This window comes from Epargyreus clarus, unplaced genomic scaffold (assembly GCF_041222505.1).
Source record: "Epargyreus clarus isolate Ecla_fem2 unplaced genomic scaffold, WU_Ecla_fem_2.2 ptg000018l, whole genome shotgun sequence".
Taxonomy (NCBI): Eukaryota; Metazoa; Arthropoda; class Insecta; order Lepidoptera; family Hesperiidae; genus Epargyreus; species Epargyreus clarus.
Window position 1 is genome coordinate 7,910,415 of NW_027332226.1, and position 22,147 is coordinate 7,932,561.

At 34.0% G+C, this 22,147-nt stretch overlaps 2 protein-coding genes across 4 annotated transcripts; both read right to left on the minus strand.

The window, feature by feature from the left end:
- Window positions 1-1,171: 1,171 nt before the first annotated feature.
- Window positions 1,172-17,634, minus strand: LOC140749635 (uncharacterized). The gene is made up of 19 exons (XM_073082741.1): window positions 17,407-17,634; window positions 16,971-17,111; window positions 16,474-16,605; window positions 16,029-16,142; window positions 14,915-15,064; window positions 14,480-14,544; window positions 14,230-14,396; window positions 13,861-13,938; window positions 13,195-13,381; window positions 12,014-12,239; window positions 9,980-10,151; window positions 8,227-8,393; window positions 7,389-7,560; window positions 6,490-6,636; window positions 6,325-6,395; window positions 5,820-5,936; window positions 3,496-3,591; window positions 2,714-2,844; window positions 1,172-1,466 (listed from the first exon to the last, which is right to left on the minus strand). Exons 1-19 carry the CDS (start codon window positions 17,482-17,484, stop codon window positions 1,223-1,225), a joined length of 2,655 nt encoding a protein of 884 aa, XP_072938842.1. The 5' UTR covers window positions 17,485-17,634; the 3' UTR covers window positions 1,172-1,222.
- Window positions 17,635-18,370: 736 nt separating this feature from the next.
- On the minus strand, window positions 18,371-21,746 carry LOC140749715 (uncharacterized). Of its 3 annotated transcripts, none has more exons than XM_073082857.1 (8): window positions 21,491-21,746; window positions 21,188-21,328; window positions 20,540-20,683; window positions 19,695-20,014; window positions 19,316-19,608; window positions 19,034-19,214; window positions 18,550-18,671; window positions 18,371-18,410 (listed from the first exon to the last, which is right to left on the minus strand). In XM_073082857.1, exons 1-7 carry the CDS (start codon window positions 21,566-21,568, stop codon window positions 18,554-18,556), a joined length of 1,275 nt encoding a protein of 424 aa, XP_072938958.1. In that variant the 5' UTR covers window positions 21,569-21,746; the 3' UTR covers window positions 18,371-18,410; window positions 18,550-18,553. The 3 variants fall into 3 exon arrangements, with proteins under 3 accessions (XP_072938958.1, XP_072938959.1, XP_072938957.1); XM_073082858.1 differs by having other exon boundaries at window positions 19,358-19,614; XM_073082856.1 differs by having other exon boundaries at window positions 19,316-19,614; window positions 21,491-21,744.
- Window positions 21,747-22,147: the final 401 nt, after the last annotated feature.

Sequence of the window (22,147 nt, forward strand, 5' to 3'; positions counted from 1 at the left end):
GTAGTCTAGTAATGTAGAAACGACATGACAGGAAGCATTCTTACTTAGCCTCAGTGATAACAATACTTTTTATACCTGATTAAGAAGATGCCTGATTAAGGCCTAAAGGCCTTCGAGCCTTTTTTTATAATATAAGAGTAGCAGACGAGCATGCAGTCCGCCTGATGGTAAGTGGCTACTGCCGCCCATGGACATCTGTAATCAACCCCAGATAAGATAAGATATTCCTACCTGAGGTCGGCCACAGATGCGCCGCTACCTCTAAGGACTAAGCTGGAACGCCTCGGAAAAGTCTGTCTCCCTTACCACACCCTTCAAACCGGAACACAGCAGCTCCTAAACCTGCTGTTATTAGGTAGAAATAGGTGTGGCAGTGGTGCCGCCGGAGTCGGACCACAAAGGGTTCTACCACCTTCCGAGCCTCTTAGAGATAGATCACAGAATAGTTTACTGTTCAATACACAATAGTGACCGTAAATTAATTAAAATTTACAAATACAGTAACAAATTTACAATTAAGGAACAGTAAATTGTATAATTGTAAAAAAAGCGTGGAGTGCTCCACTTATCAATTTTCGAAAAGCACCCCACACTTTTTCCACAATTATACAATTTACTGTTCTTTAATTGATTCCTACATTGAAAATTATTTTACCACTTTTTAGTTGATTTTATCATAAAAGCGTGTTTTTTAGTTTTTTGAACTATATTTATTTTATTAATTTGTAGTATTTGTTGTCTGTAAAAAAATCAAGTGTCTATTTATTACGGTTTAAGAGATAAAGCCCTGTGACTCACGAACAGACAGCGGAGGGTTTCGTTTTATCATCAAATCAATCTAGTAACTTTGCCTGAACGCTCCATAAGGCGCTTTCTCTCGCCTCGAAAATCGTTAATCATGAGGATATTAATAAGGACAATGGTACAAAATTATTAAAATCGTGTATTGTCATCGGTTTTTGATAATTCTTCAAAAATTTTGAATTAAACTGAACGTTCAAAGTGGATAGAAATCGGGCTCAAAATTCCGTTACTGTTACGTACATACATACATACAAACGTACAACCCAAGCTAATAAAAGCGTGTTAATATTACCACAAATTTTATAAGTCTTAAATATGTCTCATTGTTTTTAATCAGTGAAGGGTAAAATATTAAAATAACCAATATTTATTTTTAATTTTATTTTAGGAATAATACAAAAGTATTAATAGATACAAATTAATTGCATTTTTCTTGATTCCGCATTGGATCGGATCCTCTTACATTGCCCAAGCTTTTCAAAATAGCTACATATATATCGATGCCTTCGAGAAACACTTCTACGGATAAATATTCATCGTTCCCGTGCAAATGATTGGGAGTTCGGACTTTGGGCGCGAAGCCCACTGCTGGGATCCCAGCGTTGCGCATCACGAGCATGTCCGATGTAGCCGGTAGGACCACAGGCTGCATATTTATACCACTGGAATAAAATCATTATTATCAGAATTTAATATGAGAAATATTGAATTATGAATAAAACAGAAATACCTATAGAATACCTATATAGTATCGAATAATACAGGATGGTTTTTTTTCCAAAATGAACTCGTTCGGTTCCCGGCTACGGAAATAGATTTTTATACAATCTAATGATACAGTTTTAGTTAAAATCGGCCTTTCAGGATTTTTCTCTAATCCTTATAGTTTTGGATTTGGCCCTGAAGGCCCATTTAAAATCCTGTATTGTAACTGATCTACTTATCTATATTACTCGGTACTCGTAAATTATTAAAAATATGTGATAGGTACATACAGGTATTTGTGCATTAACTACGTACTTATTTTTATTTCATATTAGTATGTGCATTATATATATACCTTTATGTCAAATAAGTCTAATAAATAACTGAAAATATCTTTATTGAAGTATAAATACCTACATGAGCGTGGCTACTAGCGAAATCTTTTATCTAAATAAAGGTTAGATAACTACACGTGTGTCGATAGTAGAATAGAGAACAGATAATATGAAGCATATGATATAACTTGCATCAATAAATAAGGAAATAAAATAGCGTATTTTGTATAATACTGTTCTTTGATGATATAATGTGGGACAGAACTAATGTGAGACAATCATCAATGCCACCACTCTGAATGGCAGCCTTCATTCAAAGCTTGTACTTCATAATGCAAGTCCTCCCTATTATTTTAAGTCATCTCTTCTTTAACTCCTCATCCTAAGGTTGTCTGGAAGAGATCGCTGTTTTAGCGATAAGACCGCCTTTTGTATCGTCCAAAATTGTATGTTTTGTTTTGTGTTATTTTTTGGGTACAATAAAGAATATTATTATTATTATTAATGGTTTATGGTCATCACCCATGCACATCTGTAATCAACGCCAAGTAAAATCATAGTCCTAATTAAGGTCAAGCCATATAATTCGACCGGTCCTACGTAAACTGGTGCAAGTGCGTTTTTACAACTTTACAGTAGAGCGATTTGAATGTTCTAATGCGTGTAACTTAAATAAATAAATACCAGATCCTTAAAACCAGAACACTGCAGTGCTTAACATTACCTACTATTAAAAGGCAGAAACTCTTAAAAGGTGAAACTCTATGAAGTGTGAATCCAAACGTGGATTGGATTCAAACTACATAGAGTTTTACCTCCTGTACAAGTTATATTTTATGGTACCTATATTCCATGAATTCATAACTCACATATCTTTAGCAGTCTGCACCATAGCTTGCCAGTAAGGATTGGAGTCTAGTGGAGTTGCCAACGATATCAAATCATGTCTTATAAAGTCTATTTTCGTATCATTTCCAGCTTCCATTCGCCAAGATTCGACCTAGAATTAATAAACTTTTACGTCACCTGGATACATTTTCAAACTTCATTGATATAGTTTTTTATCTAGCTAGTTTTAGCTATATCATGTTCTATGATATATAATAAAAATTATCTACAATGGAACCAATACTATAATTTATACTTGTATTATAACAATGATACAATGTCTATTTAACGCAATATATTTTAGGAGGCAATGACATTACAACCGCGTAACATGATACTGATAAAATATCCTTCGCTACCTTCAGACTAAAAAAGAAGACATAGCCTCGTATATTCGCCCATATAACAACATAGAGCGTTTAAACTTTCCTTAAGCATTTAATATGAAACAACAAAGTAACGTTACGTTTAATATTGCTGTATAACCCGAAAAAAAACCTATGTTTTTTGTTTATGGAATTATTACGTTTTACTTTTTCTTATTGTCAATTTGCCACTTAGGTTTACAAAAGTTCTCAGTTTTGCTTAATAGACTTTTACATCTATTTTCATAAAACACGTGTGGCGCCATCGCTTGGTCATTATGATTTTTTCCATTTTTAACTATATATTTAAAAAGGCTTAAAGGTGATTCATGGTCATCTATATTGTATTATAAAAAACAAGAGATTAAATGAATGTACCTTCTAAGGGTATTACGTACCATATTTCCGACATCAGCAACATTTGCAGAAACTGCTAACCTCATATCGATAACCGCACTCATTTCTGTCGGTATTACATTAGTTCCAATACCACCCTGTGAAAGAAGCGTTTTAATGTAGAGACGGTGTGAGCCGAATAATGTTACAGCTACATTTTCAACGTGAAAAGAGAAATAATAAAATAAAAACAACTACTTTTCATGATGCCATTAATTATTAATTGCATGTTACTAATATGTTTATTAATAATTTTTTTATTTATTTTTTATTTATTCATTTATTTCAGACAACAAGGTCCATATTACATATACCTTACAGACTAACATACATACTAATATATACTTATAACTAAATCACGTATTTGCGGCGACGTGAGACGCGAGTCTGGTGTCTTCCGGGGGTCCCCTCCGTCCACGGAACTTCCGGAACACAACTCCCTTCGGCCACAGCTCCTCCTTCAGGAAGGTCGACAATTGCTCAGTTGGGACGCGTACAACAAATGAACTAAAGTTCACCGCGTTACGCGCCTCCAACTTTTCGACCACCAATCGGAACTTGGTTTTTACCGCCAAATACTCCACTATGTCAGACGGCTTCGTGCTGTAGTGGAGCCGTGAGACATACACGTGCGACACAGGAACGGCAGGACGCAGGAGATGGTTAGATCCCGTCGGTGCTGTGCCACATTGGTTACGACAAGGAGGCTTTTTCTTCTTACGCACCACCTTAATAAAGCCATCCTTGTCCGCCGCATGGTTGGACACCGCACTGCGAGGGGGTTCATTGCGGGGGTTCCCACTTTCCCTCTCTGGCCTCGTTGTCTTCCGCTTCCCGGGTAGCTGGCGGGAGGCAGCTGCAGCGTAGTCACGTTGAGGCGTAGACATGACGACGCACGGCGACACCTCGGCGGGGGGAGGTGCGGGGCGGGTGACGCACGTGTCACCACATGCGGGCGCAGCGGTCGGTGTCGTGTCAAGTTTCGCCGACTCGAAACTTGCTGACGAGGTGTTACATGCCCCACGACGCGTGTTGACGTTATTAACCTCTGGCGACCTACTTACTGCTAGCGTATTGCGTAATGTAGCAACTTCAGCCCGTAGGTCGCTGATGGTGTCTTGCGAGGCTTCTAACTTCAGCACTACTTCTGCCAGGCTTGTCTTTAATGTTGTTATATCCTTCAACAGCCTGGTTACATCCACATGGTCGAACGTGACGGGCGGCAGCTTGTGGATGTTCTTCACCACGAATGCTGGCATGTCATCAGGATCAGTCACCTTAAGAAGATTGATGATGTCCTGGATTCCTTTCTCTCCCTTCTCGTCTTTCCTGCGGGAAGGCATACGGTCGCTCATCCCGAGCGACTCAAACAGCAGGGTCTTGGCACTGCCGATCTCCTCACGTGTGAAGTTGGTCTTGCATATCTGGATAATGCTGACCTCATCCATGGTGTCGATGGCGTGTTGTAGAAACGCCAACACCTCATTGGCTATGAGTTGTTCAGATCTCATAGCCATTTTAGCCGTGCAGCGGCGATCGCCGCGCAATCCGCGAATATAAAATAGAGTATATTCGTAAGCGCTGTGTTTGCGTCCGTCACCGAGCGCATACTACACCCTACGTACTAAATAATATATAATTATAATGTGACATTTAATTATTATAATGTGACATTTTAATAATTTTCATAATTTCTTAGTATTGATGCATGGTAAAACTCTACAAAGTATTACGTTTTAAGTTTTTGACAAGCCCATTGCACAAGTTAAATTAAACTATCTTCTACGTTTTTATAACTTAAGATTATTAGATGAGCTTGCAGTCCACATCTGTAATCAACCCCAGATAGGATGCGCTACCCTTGGGGACTAAGCTGGAATGCCTCGGAAAAGTTTGTCTCCCTTACCATACCGTGCAAACCAGAACGGCGGTGGTGCCGCTAGAGTCGTCAAAACGTAGGTATGGTTTTAGTACCTACTGCAAATCAACCTTAAACAAATGTGGGAGAAAATGTTCAGAGACTTCAATGCATGTATATATATAAGTGGTAATGCTGAAGCAATTAACAATTTTTAATTAAATCATATTTTGTTTTTATAATAGTACAATACTAGCTGACCCGGCAAATGTTGCGTTGCCATATAAAAAAAAGGGTGAACAACCCTTATCACTTAGGGATATGAAAAATAAATAGTAGCCGATTCTCAGACCTACTGAATATGCATATAAAATTTGGTGAAAATCGGTAAAGCCGTTTCGGAGTACCTAACATTGTGACACGAGAATTTTATATACAAGATTTATAGTAGGTATTCTTAGAACTCACTTCAATAATATTAATGTTAACGCTTGTGGAACCTCCAAAATCCGATGGATCGAGCCGTTTTAGCATTTCTTTCTGTTCTTCTCGATACTTCATTACTATATTAAACAATTTGTTCATCTGCAAAATTTACAAACTTAGGTATAGTTTTGGAGAAAGTATAACGTTAGTTAAAAGTTATAACTTATAAGTAAAGCTTGATGCTAATTTTAAAAAGGGATCTACATAATTTTATAAAGGAAAGTAAATGATACAGAGTAAGTAAGCCGTTTAAGTATGCAGAGTAAATATGTCAAATGTGCGATTCTTAACTAGGGAAATAGATTTAAAATATCGAATGATGTAGTTTTAGGTTTTATCAAAATCGGCCTAGTTACTTTTTTCAGCATTTCGCTATTTCTTATAGTTTCGTATATGGCTTTGAAAGCGTATTTAAAAAAATATGATTTGAATTTGTTGTTGTACCTACTCTAATATTATTATTTAATATATTCGTATTTAAATATACCTTTTCCATGGCACTTCCACTTGGCATTCCAGATCCGTGGCCGCTTTCACCAAATACGGTAAACTTCATTTCTTTGCAAAGATAAAAATATTTATAAGTAAATATATATTGAGAAAATAAGTACTTCCTTTACTGATAAGTGATAACAAATGTCACCCTACTCACGCCAAGGTCGCCGGTCTTGATACGATGCGTAGATGATATCTTCGACAGAGTTCAACCCTTCGTCTAATGCGAACCCTATGTTCAACGACCTGAATTCTTCTGTTTTCATAAAAGGCTTAATACCATTAAACCCGCCAGTTTCTTCATCTAAAATCACATAAAATGCTTGAGCTTTTTAAATTGATATTTTTTCGATTTCACACAGAACTCTCCATAGCTTTGTTAAAGGGGGAGGGCATAAACCAGAATCAGTATTCCCTAAATAATATGATAGATGTAATAATTTTATTTAACTAAAATATAGGTATAACATTTTATTAGATGTGAAAGGGGTACCTAACGCCAATGAAAATCTTGAATCCAGCCAATAATATTTTATCCAATGATAGCTTATTATGTCTATGAATCCATGTATTGATTTTTAATAAATTCTAAGAATTCTAAATCTAAAATGTCGAAATACATCGTCATAACATTTGCCATTTCCCGCCATAATCCTCTTTTGTTTCTTTTTTAATCACAAATATGGCGTAATCAACATGCTTTTTTTACAATTAAATATATATATTTTTTTGTTGTTAATACAATTTTTCATTAAAAATTTTCTAAGTTTATTTTATATTTTTAGTTTGATTTCTATAAAAGCGTGTACTTTAGTTTTTTTAAACTACATTTATTTTTTATCTTTTAGTTAAATTTCTTATAAAAGGGAGTTCTTTAGTTTCTTTCATTATTATTTATTGTTTTATTTATACTGCTGTTCACATTAAGCATCTACAAAGCGTCATAATTATAAGGATGTATGTTGATCTCTTTCTACTGAAAAACGGAGTTACTCACTGACAAACATACAAGTGAAGCTAATATAAAGCGTGTAATAAAATATATAGAGGTACTACCTGGCATAATAACTATGTGTAAAGTGCGTAACAACGTGATGTTGCTATTCATAAGACTTCTTATGGCTTCCATATACTGAATTGTGACGCACTTCGTGTCTTGTGTACCACGGCCATACAAGTTGCATTTTTCATCTATATGTGCAGAAAATGGTGGGTACGTCCAATATTTCTGTAATTATCAAAATAATTTATAAAAACCTGCCTTGAAACATTCTCATAAGAATAGTCATAACAAAATGAAAGTGTGCTCGCCTGATGGACATCTTATTACTAGATACAGACTATTACTTTAAGCTTAGCGTTGTGCGGGTAAGTAAATACTTATGGATAAATATCCATCACTTGATTTAATTATGAAAGACAATATACTTCTAAAATATTTATTAAAAATAAATCACTGTTTTTTCTTTGCGGAATATTCCAAAACGTAGGTTACGTAATGTTGTCAAAAGTCCGCACTTAACAATTATTCAATTTGATATGCGCATCAGTAGGCGCTTGAACTCTGCATTAAATTATCTTGCTTTAGCAATTTCAAGCTCGAAACATTTTTTTATTTCCCACTGCTCGGCACATAAACGTATAGTCCCCGCCAAACTGCTAGACCGCTCTGAAGTTGTTGCGAGCAGGTGTAGTCAGATGTCAGTCAATTTACTATGGAGACGCGATTCTTTTCTATATTCAGAGCGGACTAGCAGTTCTACGTGGACTATACAACTGTGCAGGTAACCTTAAGCTTATGTTATCACGTGTTTTATATGCTGACTTATCGAAGAACGTACCTACAGGCTGTAAATGTGATTAGGTACCGAGTTAGATAAATGCTTAAACTTACTTCTTCAACCCCGACCACATCTGCGTGAGAGTTCAGCATGATGCTTGGTAGCGAAGGGTCGGTGCCGGTCCATGTGATCACACATATTGGTAAGCCGCCCGGGTAATAAACTGCAAACGGTAACCCTAGCTCTGATGCTTGACGTTGCCAAAATTCAACGGAATATTCTGTAATTTAACCAAAAAGTATAACTTCTTAAATATGTCATAGGTTGGAGAATGTAGAACTAAACATTTTAGATTTAGATTTTTAGATACTTTCTTACGCTAATAGAAAAATCGGCTTGGCTTGGTGAGGTAAATGCTTTTCGGCCTCAACATTCCATGGAAATACTTAATTGAAATAAAACTAAACAACCTGTTCAGGTAAATAAAAAAATGATGAAGTGGACTTAATAAGCTCGTTTGGTGTAAAAAGATTTTCTGCACTCACAGTAGGTATACCGTGGGTGCCATGGACACGCACAAAGACACAAACACCCAGAGCCAGAATAGATACTCAAATTCTTCATTCAGATGTCTGTCTGGCCGGGGTTCGAACCCGGAACCCCTTGCGCGTGAGACCGATACCTATGGTGAGCGCTCCGCCACGCCGGTAAATTCACTATAAAACTGATAACAACTAGTTTACAATAAATCAATAGATATTATTAAGTATGCGCATATGTTTAATAAACAAATATACCACACAGTACCAAGGTAGGTTTAGTTTACACAGGTTTTTGTATAATATTATTTTCTAATAATTTTGAGATCAAAAGAAAATATATCCTGCCTTCTTCTGTTCCCCTGTCTACAATACTTATTTTAATTTTGCATTTAAGTTACATAGATATCGGTTCAACCGAGTTAATCGGTTCAAATAGACAAAAAGAGGTATTTTTTTTTTTGAAATATTTATTATTTCGTTATCGCACTTTATAGGTAGGTAGGTACAATTAACTCAGATCAGCGTTGAAAAAGATATTTAATTATTTGAAAATACCAGACTTACATATAAAAGTTATATAATTAGGTAAGATTCCATGGAGTCTCGGACGACCCCTGATATGGGACGCAACGTGCGTCGATACTTTAGCCCCCTCTCACCTAGCTAATACTTCAGTGAAAGCGGGGGCTGCAGCCGACCATGCCCAGACTCTCAAGCGTCGTAAATATAGTAATTTATTAGACAATTACTTGTTTGCGGCGCATGCTTTAGAGACAATGGGTCCATGGTCATCTGACATGAAAAAATTCATGTCAGATATGTCGACCAAACTTGTCACTGCTTCTGGTGACCAAAAAGCTGGCGGCTATTTTGTCTTGCAAGTCAAGCAACAAAGATTAAGTCTTGCCGTGCAGCAAGGAAACGCCGCCAGCGTTTTGGGAACCATGCCTCACACGGCAATTTTAGATGGCTTATTTTATTTATAATTTTCTTGTATATATTTTGTAAATAAGTCCATTTTTAGTTTATATTTAACATTTAATGTATGTTAGTAATTATAAATGTATCAGTTATATGAATAAATTTTACTTTTTGTGGTAAGATTCCTAACATTAATATTCGTTACCTAATAACTAACCGTGAACATTGGTATCTACCTAATAGATACAAAAACATTAGGTGCCTACTGGTATCTTTGTAAAAGAAAATTCATAATTTATTTTGAAAGTTATGAACTACGAATTACTGAACCAAAAACTTTTCATACACAATATTCTATTCTTTAATCACATTATCCCCATACCAGTCATTTCTAATAACTTACTTAAATTTTCTTGACAGCTCGTATCTATCCTTACATATTCTTGAAACTTCCGAACCGCGGGATCATCTGAACAGCATTTTGTTTTACATGTTTTAGTCATTGGTTTGGAATATACCACACATACCGAAAACACTATGTACAAAAATGTTGATATTTTATACATGTCTTGTACCTATCGGCAATCTGAATAACACGCACTGGAGTAAGCTAACCGCGTCTGTTTTTATAGTTACAGCTACGTATGTACTGAACTCGATGAGGTCTCAAGCACCTGTTTGAATAACATATTATACAAAATGTGTCTCTACAACTAACATACACCTCAAATAAAAATAACGTAGGTACTAACAAGGAATAACACAAAAACTAAACGTATTTATAATATTTATCGAGTTTATGCGGTTAAGTAAATATAATAGTTTGCGTTAGAATTTGATAAAAAATTATCGAAAGAATAATTAACTATCTCACCACATTGGACATTTTTGTAATTAAATGTTAACTCTACACCTCTATAGTTATTTAATAAACTTATACAATTTATGTATGCGCATAATGCGCATGTACGTAAGAGTTAATTAAAATTTAATAACACCGGTCCACAATTTTATTCGTTGTATTGTTGTAACATACTGCTCTCGTATAATAGAGTTATTGAACTTTTACATATTATTATATTATTGGAATCGTTAGATCATGCTTGACTTTACTGTGCCCTACATTGATAAGATTAATAAATCATTCAAAGTGACTAAGGACATAGGTACTTAACACGGCACGAGCGCATCTCTATTTTAGATCGTCAAACAATGACTGGAATAGTACATTACATGTATGTATTCTTCGGACTAGTTACATTAATGCATATAACATTATTAGGTAAAATAAACTTTGATCTGCAATCTGTAGATACATTATTGTTTTATATTTATGCTAGGACGTATACACTCAAATAACGAACATCTTTTTTTTGTTTACGAGGGGGAAACCTTCAAAAGGTACCCGGCGCCGTGGGAGCGACGCAGGGTTATGTGGGATTTTTACCGCACTAAAACCCCCCTGGTGGCCGTCCTCAGCGCTGCGTAGAGGGCTCCGGGATCTCCAAAGAAACGCAACCGGAGTCCTCTTAGCGCGTTTCCCCGTCGGGCTTTGCCCAGGTGAGCTTGACGCTCGCCACACCATCTGGTGCGTACGACGGTATGCGACCACACATACCGCTGCCCTTCCCGGGGTCACTTACCGGGCGGTTCGAGCTCCCACTCTTGCCACCCGCAACCCCGGAAGCCCCCTTTTAGTTGCCTCTTACGACAGGCAGGGGATACCGTAGCCCTATTCTGGTCCCGAAACTACAGGGACAAATAACGAACATCTAAGATGCTTTTATATTTATTATATGGGTTACTGACTATGACATCGCAACATTAGATATTGCACGTGATGAATTGACGATGTTATATTGATAATACTAGGGTAGTGATTATGATATAGATAGAAATGGATCGTGGCTTGTTACTGCAAAGTCCGTAATTATGCGTACGGCGAGAGTTATATAATTATATATTATCTAACTCCACTATAATAATAAGATATGGCTCATTTTTATTTTGGACCATATCAATCCGTAAGCCTAGTATTAATATGCCACACTTAAGTTTCTTATATTATAATGCATTTGGATACAAGAAGGTACATATTATAAAGAAATACAGCTGTGGTGTCATTTCTTAATTGAAACGGATTCCAACTGTTAGCCTTCATGCAAATTCATAACTTCTCTGCCTCGTTGGATACAAAACCTGAACTATTTATGCGGCAAATCGAATGCGAACCATTGTATAATTCTATTGTAAGTTTGAAGACGTAATTGTTATGCCAAATTTACAAATTAGTGCGAATCGCGAGGCGAATGAGGAGGCGAGTAACGAACATATTATATTATACGTGATATCGAAACAACAGGTTGATAATAAAACACAAAAGTAAAGTTAAACATATAAAATAACATTTATTTCTATTAAAATCAATTGCAGGTTACGAAACAGTTTCATTTGTGGATTTAGAATTAGAGGTGTCGTTTATATCTGAACTACAATCGAGTGAAATAAATCCGGGCGTTTCTATAGGCCACTCCTCCTCCACACTTTTGCGTCTTTCCTTTTCCTTGTAACCCTCCACTTCGTCCAAAGCAGAGTATACCGAGTTTTTCTCAATCTTAGCCAGAATCTTTTTGTCATGGAAGGAGTGACTGTGTAGGCAGGCTCTGTAACAATGATAAAGAAAGCAGTCAAAATAATACACGTAAAAAATAAGCTATTACCAAATCTATTATTTATACAATTATGTTTTCATGTAATTAATTTACACATAAAAAATATTCTGTTATTTATAAAACTTTATTTCCAATAAATACCCTGGCACCTTTTTAGGTTTTCTTGTATATTATTCATAATTGTAATTAGGCTTTTAAATGTATATTTTGTAAATATATACAGTAAAACCCGTTTAAGACGATTTTATAGGGACCCAACCAAAAACGCGTCTTAAGCGAGAAAACGTATTAAGCGGGATAAGGCAAAACTATAAGATCTTCAATGGATTGAATTTCGTAGGGTGTCACGTTGTCATCAAAAGAATATCCAGGGAAACCCTGCAATATCACGGGTCCTTCTTCTTCTTCCACCACGACGTCAACTCCGTTATTCCTGAAACCTTCTTTGTTGAAACAATTTTGAATGGTTTCAGGCATAATTGCTTCCCATGTCGCGGCAATGTTTAAAATCAAGCCAAGGTAGTTTGCCATCAGGGTGTTCAACTTCTTGAAGATAACGATAAGTCTTGTCCAATAACTTTGCTTAAGGATCTTTATGATTCCCTGATCCAGCGATTGTAATTTGCTTGTCACATTTGGAATGCGCTGGCGGGTTGGCTGGGATGCTTGCGTTCGGCTTTCGAGTGTTCCTTCAGCCAGTTACGAATTAGGCGTATTAAACGGGATGACGAAGCGTATTAAGCGTTAAGAAATGTATGAAAACATGTCTCAAAATGCAGGGACTTACGTAAAATGGCGTATTATGCGAGAAATCGTATTAAGCGGGTTCTACTGTATTTCTAAACTATTATATTTCATTATCACTTGACGTATCAGTATATTCTACTTTCAAGAAATATGAAATTTGATAGGCATATAAGACTAATTGAAATAAAATGAAGTTCACCTGTTCAAGACAACGTTCCCTTTAGTAACGAGCGTGGCCGGACACTTCTTGTTACGATACTCGATGCACCGCCAGCGCCGAACACCCGAATTGTGCGAAGTCGATTGCAGATTGTACATATACCTATTCAGAATTACTTGGAGCGAGCCGCGTATTGAAACCGTAAACTGTAGATTACTTGACGACACTGTGGAGCAGAGCATGTATATTATATCGTAACTGGAAAATCGAAAAGTCTAACACGCAAAGTGGCCTTTTTGCGTGTTAGAGTTTAAGCTTTATCAGTAACGATATGGATTGTGTTAGCTTTACATATTGATAGAATATGTTCAATGCAATAAACGACACGGTAAAAAAATTACGTTATAAATCTTAATTCATTGATTTTTTTTTACTTAGAATTTGAATGCAAAGTTTTATGGTATAGGGACGCATATAGAACAATAAACAAACTTCAAAGGATTTTCTAATTACTCCAATAATTAAATAGTCTACAGACGAATTCTGTATATACATAGGTACCAATAGTCATAGGTACATTGAACCTACTGCTATTTTTATAAATCTCCCAATATTAACCCCATATTATATCCAATACTATACCTATTACCAATTACTATAAAAATATCAACATATATAAAACTTTGAAACAAAAGGATCACTTACATTTTTCTTGATTTTCCATTTTCATTGGATCTTGCATAATTTCAAGCATTCTGTTATCCTCATCATCATCATTTTTAACTGCAACAAATATTATATTTACAAAAACATGTTACAAAAGAGTAGAGATATTTATTTAAGGTAATATTTTTGAAAACTTATATTACGATGAAGATTATTGTAATATAAAATGTGTCCTTAAGCCTGGGGTTATCCAAATGCAATTTGCTATTAACTGGTCTATATAGTACTGTTTTATTTTGAATAATAATAAATGTTTAACAACACAATTATTTTATGCAACACAATAATAAACATAAAAAATGGTTTACAACAAACATTATAAATATTAACTTTTAATTTTACGTCAACCTTTTTCTAGGCTATTCATTTCGTTTGTTCTTTGATTACTGGACGTTTGCAAGTTATCAACTGGTCTAGAATCATCTTCAGACACCATGTCTTCCATTACAGTATCGGCATATGATTGGTACTCTTCCTTTGCAGACCTCTGAGCCTGAGCTTCATCTTTTACAGTTCTGGAACAAATTGTACAAAAGTACCAATAAAAATATCTATTAAGGATTACATTATTATCATAAAAATATTTATAAAAACTTACATGATATTAGTTATTTGTGGTTCTTGTCTAACGGAAATTTTCCTTGCAGCTGTGGGTAGGTCGAACTGTAAGATATAAGATGCAATAAACATGTAGAAAGAGTATGGGACACAATGAGATTGTTCCAACCATAGATATAGTATGTCAAAGATACACAATATCAGTTTAAACGCATTACCAAATTTGATATGAGTATGTGTGCGTAATAGTATTGTTGCCTTCATACTTTTTATCGATTGACATCCAGTATTAATTTGATGAGCTTGGCGTGGCAACATAGCTTTCGTATTCAAATTATTACACAAATTAATAAAATACTATATTTTTATAGATGATTATTTATTAATATTATGAAACAAGTACTATGAAATATACATTAATACAACAACTTCTTGGTATAAAACATTTCTCCTCAAAATGTTTTTTACATATTACCGATGATTTAATAGGTGTCCATTCTGGCTGATTTATTATTCTTATCCACCTTTCACGTACCTCACTTGATCGACGTGGTATCCTTGAAAAAATATAGGTGATACAAATATTGTTCAAGGTATAATAACGTAAAAATGCAGAATATGTAAACTACAAAGATTACTTTTATGCTATTTTTGTTTTACGTCTATACTATTTCTGTGATACATGAAATGATCTTTATTATTATATTGTCGACACATTATCGATATAATATGACGTCACCATTTTGTCAAGCTCTAGCGTAAATAAATAATTTAATTCTCGTATAAGAATATTTTGGTAATTTTACATCTAGCTATGAAATACATGTATTTATAACAAGATAAATGAATATAAAATTGTAACAACTATGCATGAAACCAATTAACATGAAATTTGACGAAAATTGCTTAAAACCTCCAGATAAAAAAAATGTATTTACCTGTGAAACATATACTTCTGTGGATTATTTTTCCTTGTAATGGTACACTTGACAATAGAGCAAGACACCATTGTAAAAAAAAAATCAGCAATATATTAATAGTAGTAATTATTTAGGTAAAATATCAAAACACGCCGTAGTTGGGAGAGCTTAAGGCCGCTTATTCGAAGAGAAATTGACATGCCGTCACTTTTTTGGCATCTCTTTCTCTCTAGTAGATTGTCTATTGACATATGTCTTTCTCATGCTTTGTTGGTCTTAACACAGCGAAAAAATTCTAAGTCTATGGTTCCAACCAATCTATAAAGGTGGTAAAAATAACATAACATTTTATCAAATTAATTGGCCAATAGTCCAACAAGTGCATTTAGCCACACTAGAGCTGAAGCTTATTACTAGTGGCATGTTGGATATTGGTGGAAAAATATGTTTAATAATGTGTTAGTGAGGGTAGTATAATTTCATGATCAGTCCACATAGTTTATGTTGCCTTTTACCACCTTCAGAGGTGACTCAATTCATAAGTAAACACAATGAATATTACACATTAGAATACAACTTACCATAATATATCCAATAGAAGCAGCTTAATATAATTAAATAGAATTTTAAATTAAATCCATTGTCATATTCAAAATGCAATGTACTCACACTTGTTTGTACTGAATGTATGTCCAAAGGAATCCCTTTCTTGATAACTTGCATAAAGGTGGTAGATTCTACTGCTGGTGGTGTTTTTTTTATACCTGTGTAGTAATTGCTGCTCTGAAATAGATAAAGATATATTGCAAAACTCCACATAAACATTGTTTGATTTGTATGGAGATAAAAAAGGGAAGAGTTAACTGTTTTAAAACAGATCTCAGTTGAGTGTCATAAAACAATACAGATCAGATCATAATCATAGACTTTAGAAAAGTTGGACTGCAGTATTGAGTGACAAAGTTTAACTCTATCTTCCTCAGTATTACTTATAATTCATAACCCTATTAATTTTCCTTAAAATGTAATTTAAAAAAGACTTTAAAAGCTAATTTTATAAATAAATATTCATAATAAATTAGAAAGGTGGCAAAAATAAACGGAATATACTTACTATAGCTTCTAGTCCCCTAATATGAAGAGCTTTTGCAGCTTCCATGAATGATTGCAAATGTTTTGCTGGCACCAACACTTCCCCAGTGTATATATATTCCAACAAAAGCCCGAGGATTGCATGTGGTACATTCTGCAATTATAAAAATATCGAAAATTATTGCAAGACATTCAGATAACTTAAATTAATATATTTATTATTAGCACTCTTCAAACCAGAACACAGCAGCAATTAAAACTGTTATTGTAAAGCTGAAACAACTGTGACGGCAGTACTACCACCCATAGATACTACTATAATAAGGCAAATAAAATGACAATAATGAATTGTGAAAGAGGTTGCATTGCTGTCGGCCACCATATAAGTTTTAACAACAAAATTTAAAAAAATGTATATCTCAGCTTAAAAATTCTTGTATCTGTTTATTACTAACTGACTCTTCAAGTTTTATTTTCTTCCATATATTAATATTTAAGATATTTAAGGTCTTCACTTACATTAAGAAATATCACTGGATGTGGTGAAGGCACTGAATTTATGAGTTCCTTCAAATAAGGACTAGCTAAAGCTATTAGAACTTGATGCACTTTCACCAGGTGACCATCCGCTGCCAGTGTCATGTCAACAAATTCTCCATTCTAAAAATTAACCAAAACAAACACTTAATTTGGCAACATTCCCTTTTAGGTCACATTGTTGGGAATGAACCTCTCTCCACTGCTAAGAGAAACATACAGTTTACTCTACTGAGCTGTTCTATTGCCGTTTGGTGGAGGGATTCATAGATAAGGGGCCATCCCGCGTCGGATGTTTTGTAACCAGTCATAAGATATTCAATATTTATTAAGCTAATGCTGTCCACCATTAACCATAAAAGCAGTCAAAAATACACAAAACTCGTGCCAGTACTACGCATTTGTAGTATTCTTATACCTGTTGGAGGGAACTGAAACCACCACAAATACTTGATTTGTATGAATCCCAAGTAAGAGAATAATGATTCGGCACCATTATTCCAGAATTATATCAACAGTTACACCGAAACATAACACATTAATATGTGTTTTCTTCCTGTAATAAAGTAATTTTTATACAAACAAATGATAAAACAATAATGGCATCAAATTAACTCAAATGTCCATGTCACTTTATGTCAAAATTGTCAAAGTCAAATATCGTCCGTACGACAGACTGTGATTTTATAATCAAACAGCCAGATAAATTGCAAATATTCTTCACCATAGTATTACTTCAGAAAAATGCATTTCTATGAGCACGGACTGCATATTACCGTTGTCATAATGCACAGTAGACTCGTAATGACCAATGGCGAAGCAGGAATTACTATTTTTATAATTTATAACCAAAAATATTGATTTTGTAAAAGTCGGTTTTAAACGAAAAATATTGAGATCTAAAATCCATTCTTCGATTAACTATTAAAGATTAATTTGTCCGCCCGGTGCGACGATAAACTTCCTCCCCCTTCCCTTTGAAATCAATAAGAGTTCAATGAAGAAAATAGCGTACAAGCTTCGATCACTAAAGCGTACAAGTAATAAAGAATTGACTTAACTATTGTAATATTTCTAACTGTTAAATATAATTTTTATGAAGAGTCTTACTTATAGTAATAATTAATTAGTTAAAAAAACAACACTAGGTATATTTATTCCAAAAATAAAACAATATAACATAATATTTTAATTTATTCGATCTAGAAATATTCCAATTTTGGCAGGTAGTAAAAATTTAACAGATTTATTCCTTGCGAGTACTAACAAAATATTGCCTTGCTTTTTTCAATGAGCACTTTCGTTTTTACTCATTATTGTTATTATTACCAAGAAATGTTTATGTTGTTGCTATGTTTCTCTTTTATACGAAGCACCTCTTAGCATGAAAATCTTGTCAATTCAGCCATTCCCAAGATTATTCTACAAAAAATACAAGTTTTAAGAAATACACTTTTAAGGATCAAGTATACAAAGCACATGAAAAAAATAGGTGAGCAATAGGTTCACTTATGTACTAAACTATAATATTCAAATGAAATTACTAAAATTAACTATTTACCATTTTATTGTTTACTGTTGCTGAACTTTTGTATTGCATTATTCAAATTTGTAAACACCATATTCTTTCTTGTCTTCTTTATTATTTGATCATCATGATATGAGTGTGAGTGAATAAATTTCCTGAAAATATAATAATTTGTGCAAAAATTTTTACTTAATATTATAATTTAACGCTCCCCTCGGCGCTTTTTTCGCTCCTTGCCTTTGCCCTAAATCTAAGATTATTTTGTTATAATGCTATTTGACAGGTTTAATTTTTTTCGTTGTTAAATTTTTAGACTACTTTTACATGCAAAATCCGCTATCTGCCTTTACCTCAGTAAAGTGGCGAGTTTACCAGCGGGCTGAAGTAGGCTAAAACCTGGGGCGGCAAATTTATTTCGTCATTACCACTGTAACTACACTTACACTGTGCTTATGCTGTGCACAGGCTTATGAAGAAAAATAACTTAATAGCCATATAATAAATAAAAAAATCAAACCTTATAGTCATTATATCACAATCGGTATCAATAAATGCTGGACATTGTCTTCTTCTGTAATCTATGCATCTCCATCGTCGTTTTCGTCCACCATGAGATTTATGATGGCAGTAATACATGTAGCGATTCAATATCAACTGTAGCGCACCTCTAGAAGACATTGTGTATTGTGGAGTAAGAGCTGCAAATATATGACAAAAGTTTTAAAGGGATTATATAATGCAACAGGTACTTTAGCTAATTCAATACTGCCTGTACAACATTGTAGATAATGTGGGTTACCTTTAGGATCCAAAGAGCTTATAGTATTACTAGATGTCCCACCTAACCCATTTTCATTGGTAACAGGCAATAATGTAGATGGTATTTCATTTTTAGTGGCATTACATTCAATTGTTATGGATTTGTCATTGTTAATTACAATTGAATTGAAAACATTATCTGTATTAGGTATTTGTGGCAATTCTGGGAGGTTACATGGTACTTCTTCATTTACATTAGTATTGTAGTCTGAGTTATACACATTTGGTATTTCTAACCGGTATTGGTAACCATCTGTTGTTGTAAATAATCCACTATTGCTGCAACAGACAAAATGTTTCCTTATTAGTTGCAATTAATAGATTTATAGAAATTCAATTTCATTAGAATGTATGCAAACCTATTCTCTATATTATCAAGTGATTGTTCATATGCCACTGGTTCATTGACTATAGAATCTGTGTAAAGCGGAACATCACTAGGCCCTGCATTTTGTACAGGGTCTACATTATAAAGATTTGATCCATTAAGAACTGTTTGTTCGCCTGTAGCAACTGTATTTAATTGTACACTATTTGTGACTCTTCCTGGTGTTGTGCTTACATTATCTAATACCATGGCTTCATCGTTTTCAGTTTCTGTTACTGAATTTGGTACCACATTACTATTGATTGTACGATTTTCTAGAATATTAATACTTTCACTTTTATCTGGACCAACCTAAAAGGGAGGATAATAGATAAATTTTAATGACATACATAAAAGTACAGGTATAATAACAAAATTTAAAAAAAAGTTTTTTGTAGGATTTATAGTTTGTATATGTTATAGTTTGTAGTTACTATTCATATATAAAAGTATATTCTTTTATTGTAGGGTTATAAATAATCTTCATTGTGTTGCTTAGTTAGAAAGATATATAAGCTCTGGCATTTTAAAAGTTACTGAAACAAGGTTAATATACCTATGTTAATTCATACAAGATGTTTTTATACATAAGCTACAAAATGACGACCTGTGTGGCGGAGCGGTCACCATACCGGTCTGACGCACAGTGGGTCCCGGGTTAGAGTCCCAGCCAGACAGATATCTAAATGATGAATTTAGGTGTCTATTTCTGGGTCTGGGTGTTTGTGTAATTGTCTATGAGTGTCCATGGCACCCAAGATCCAGGGAATCCTAGTGTGGGGCTGTAAGTGTAGAAAGCGTTTATTATTATTATAATTAAACAATTATTGTTCTGACCTTTGGTGCTGCCATACTAGATAGTCCTGATATATGCAAATCTTTAGCTGCTTTCATAAATGATTTAATTTTATCAACTTCTACAGAAACCTCTCCTGTGTAAACATAGGTTAGAATGTAATTCAATATTTCATGGCTTATGTTCTGAAATAAGAGAAGATACAGTGTAGAGATCCAATAAGTGATACTTTTATAAAGCACTGAACAAATTTTGTTTGCATAGAATAAATAAATTGTTGATTTAAACAAAGATGAAACTAACATTTCAATGACTTTGATTTACAATAAAATTTACTGTGATCAACCCTAGATAACATTAGCTTTCTACCCAACTCGGTCATAGATGATTCTCATAGATAGAATGAGGACTAAGTTGTAACAACTCAGATATGTATTCTTACATAAACGAGGGCCTAACAACTTTTAAAATTGCCATTATTCAGCAGAAACAGGTGTGGTACTGATCTCCACAGTAAAACCATGAGTTCTATCACCTTAATTTGTTAACCAGCTACAGGCAATTATTTTATTTTGTTTGAAGATCTTTTTATTTGATAGAACATTGAGGACTGGGCATTGTTTTAATTGACAAGGATTTAATTATTTTTATAACATAAAAATATAAATATAAAATATAGTAATACTCACATTTAAAAAAACAACAGGATATTTATTAGGAATTGACTGGAGGATTGTTTTGATGTACGGGCTAGCCAGTGCAAATATACTTTTATGCACATTTACTAAGTGCCCATCAGCTGCTAATGTCATGTCTACAAATTCATCATTCTGAAATTTTATACAAAATTAGTCAAACAAACATTATAATAAATATTTTAAATAAGTCCTCAACTCTAACATGCTTAAAAAACTTGAAGGCTCTAGATTTGCGGTCCGTCTTTCCATGATAAACCTCCAATCACCATCAGAATAAAATATAAAAAGATTTACCTGTTGAAGGTTTGTAAAACCATTACAAACATTATTTTTATGGGAGTCCCAACTTAGACAATACTGTGTCATTGACATATTTGTAATTTTAAGTACGTTATTAAAATAGAAACTATGGCGTTAAAAGTTTCAATAATATTATCGGTTAGTACAATACAAAAATGTTCGACTTTGAATTGAATAAATTGAATTTAAAATTTTAGTTACGAAATTTCAAGAAACTTGACGTATTTAAATTAAGTTGTTTACTTGAGTTGACAGTAGTGTTGCTGATCGATATTCGAACAATCGATATTTAGTTAAAAAGGTTATTGATTTTTTTATGGATAGTATCGATGAGTTTTATCGTTACTATCGAAAGCTGACGTAGGAATACTATCGAAAACGTGAAATTATGTCGGTATTGCTATACATAGTTGTTTTTAATCATTATTGCAACAAATACATGCCGAATGTTACCTGCAACATGCTACAGCGCACGAACTATAATATAAAATTTATGTCACAATACTATCGATAATGGTTTCATATCAAAACTATCTGTAGTATCGATTTTCCTAGTGACGTTGGCTTTTTGATATTAAAACTGTCAATCGGACTTCATCGATACCGCTTAAAATTACTATTTAAAACATTACAATGGGAACTAACTAATAT

Coding starts and splice junctions, on each gene's coding strand:
- LOC140749635 (XM_073082741.1), bottom strand. CDS start 17,484: ATGGTGCCGAATCATTATTCTCTTACTTGGGATTCATACAAATCAAGT. Junction 14,397..14,479: donor CCACAAATAACTAATATCAT/GTAAGTTTTTAT, acceptor AATTTGTTCCAG/AACTGTAAAAGATGAAGCTC. Junction 5,937..6,324: donor GTGGAAGTGCCATGGAAAAG/GTATATTTAAAT, acceptor TAAATTTTGCAG/ATGAACAAATTGTTTAATAT.
- LOC140749715 (XM_073082856.1), bottom strand. CDS start 21,568: ATGTCAATGACACAGTATTGTCTAAGTTGGGACTCCCATAAAAATAAT. Junction 21,329..21,490: donor GTTTTACAAACCTTCAACAG/GTAAATCTTTTT, acceptor ATAAAATTTCAG/AATGATGAATTTGTAGACAT. Junction 18,672..19,033: donor TGTGATATAATGACTATAAG/GTTTGATTTTTT, acceptor TTATATTTTCAG/GAAATTTATTCACTCACACT.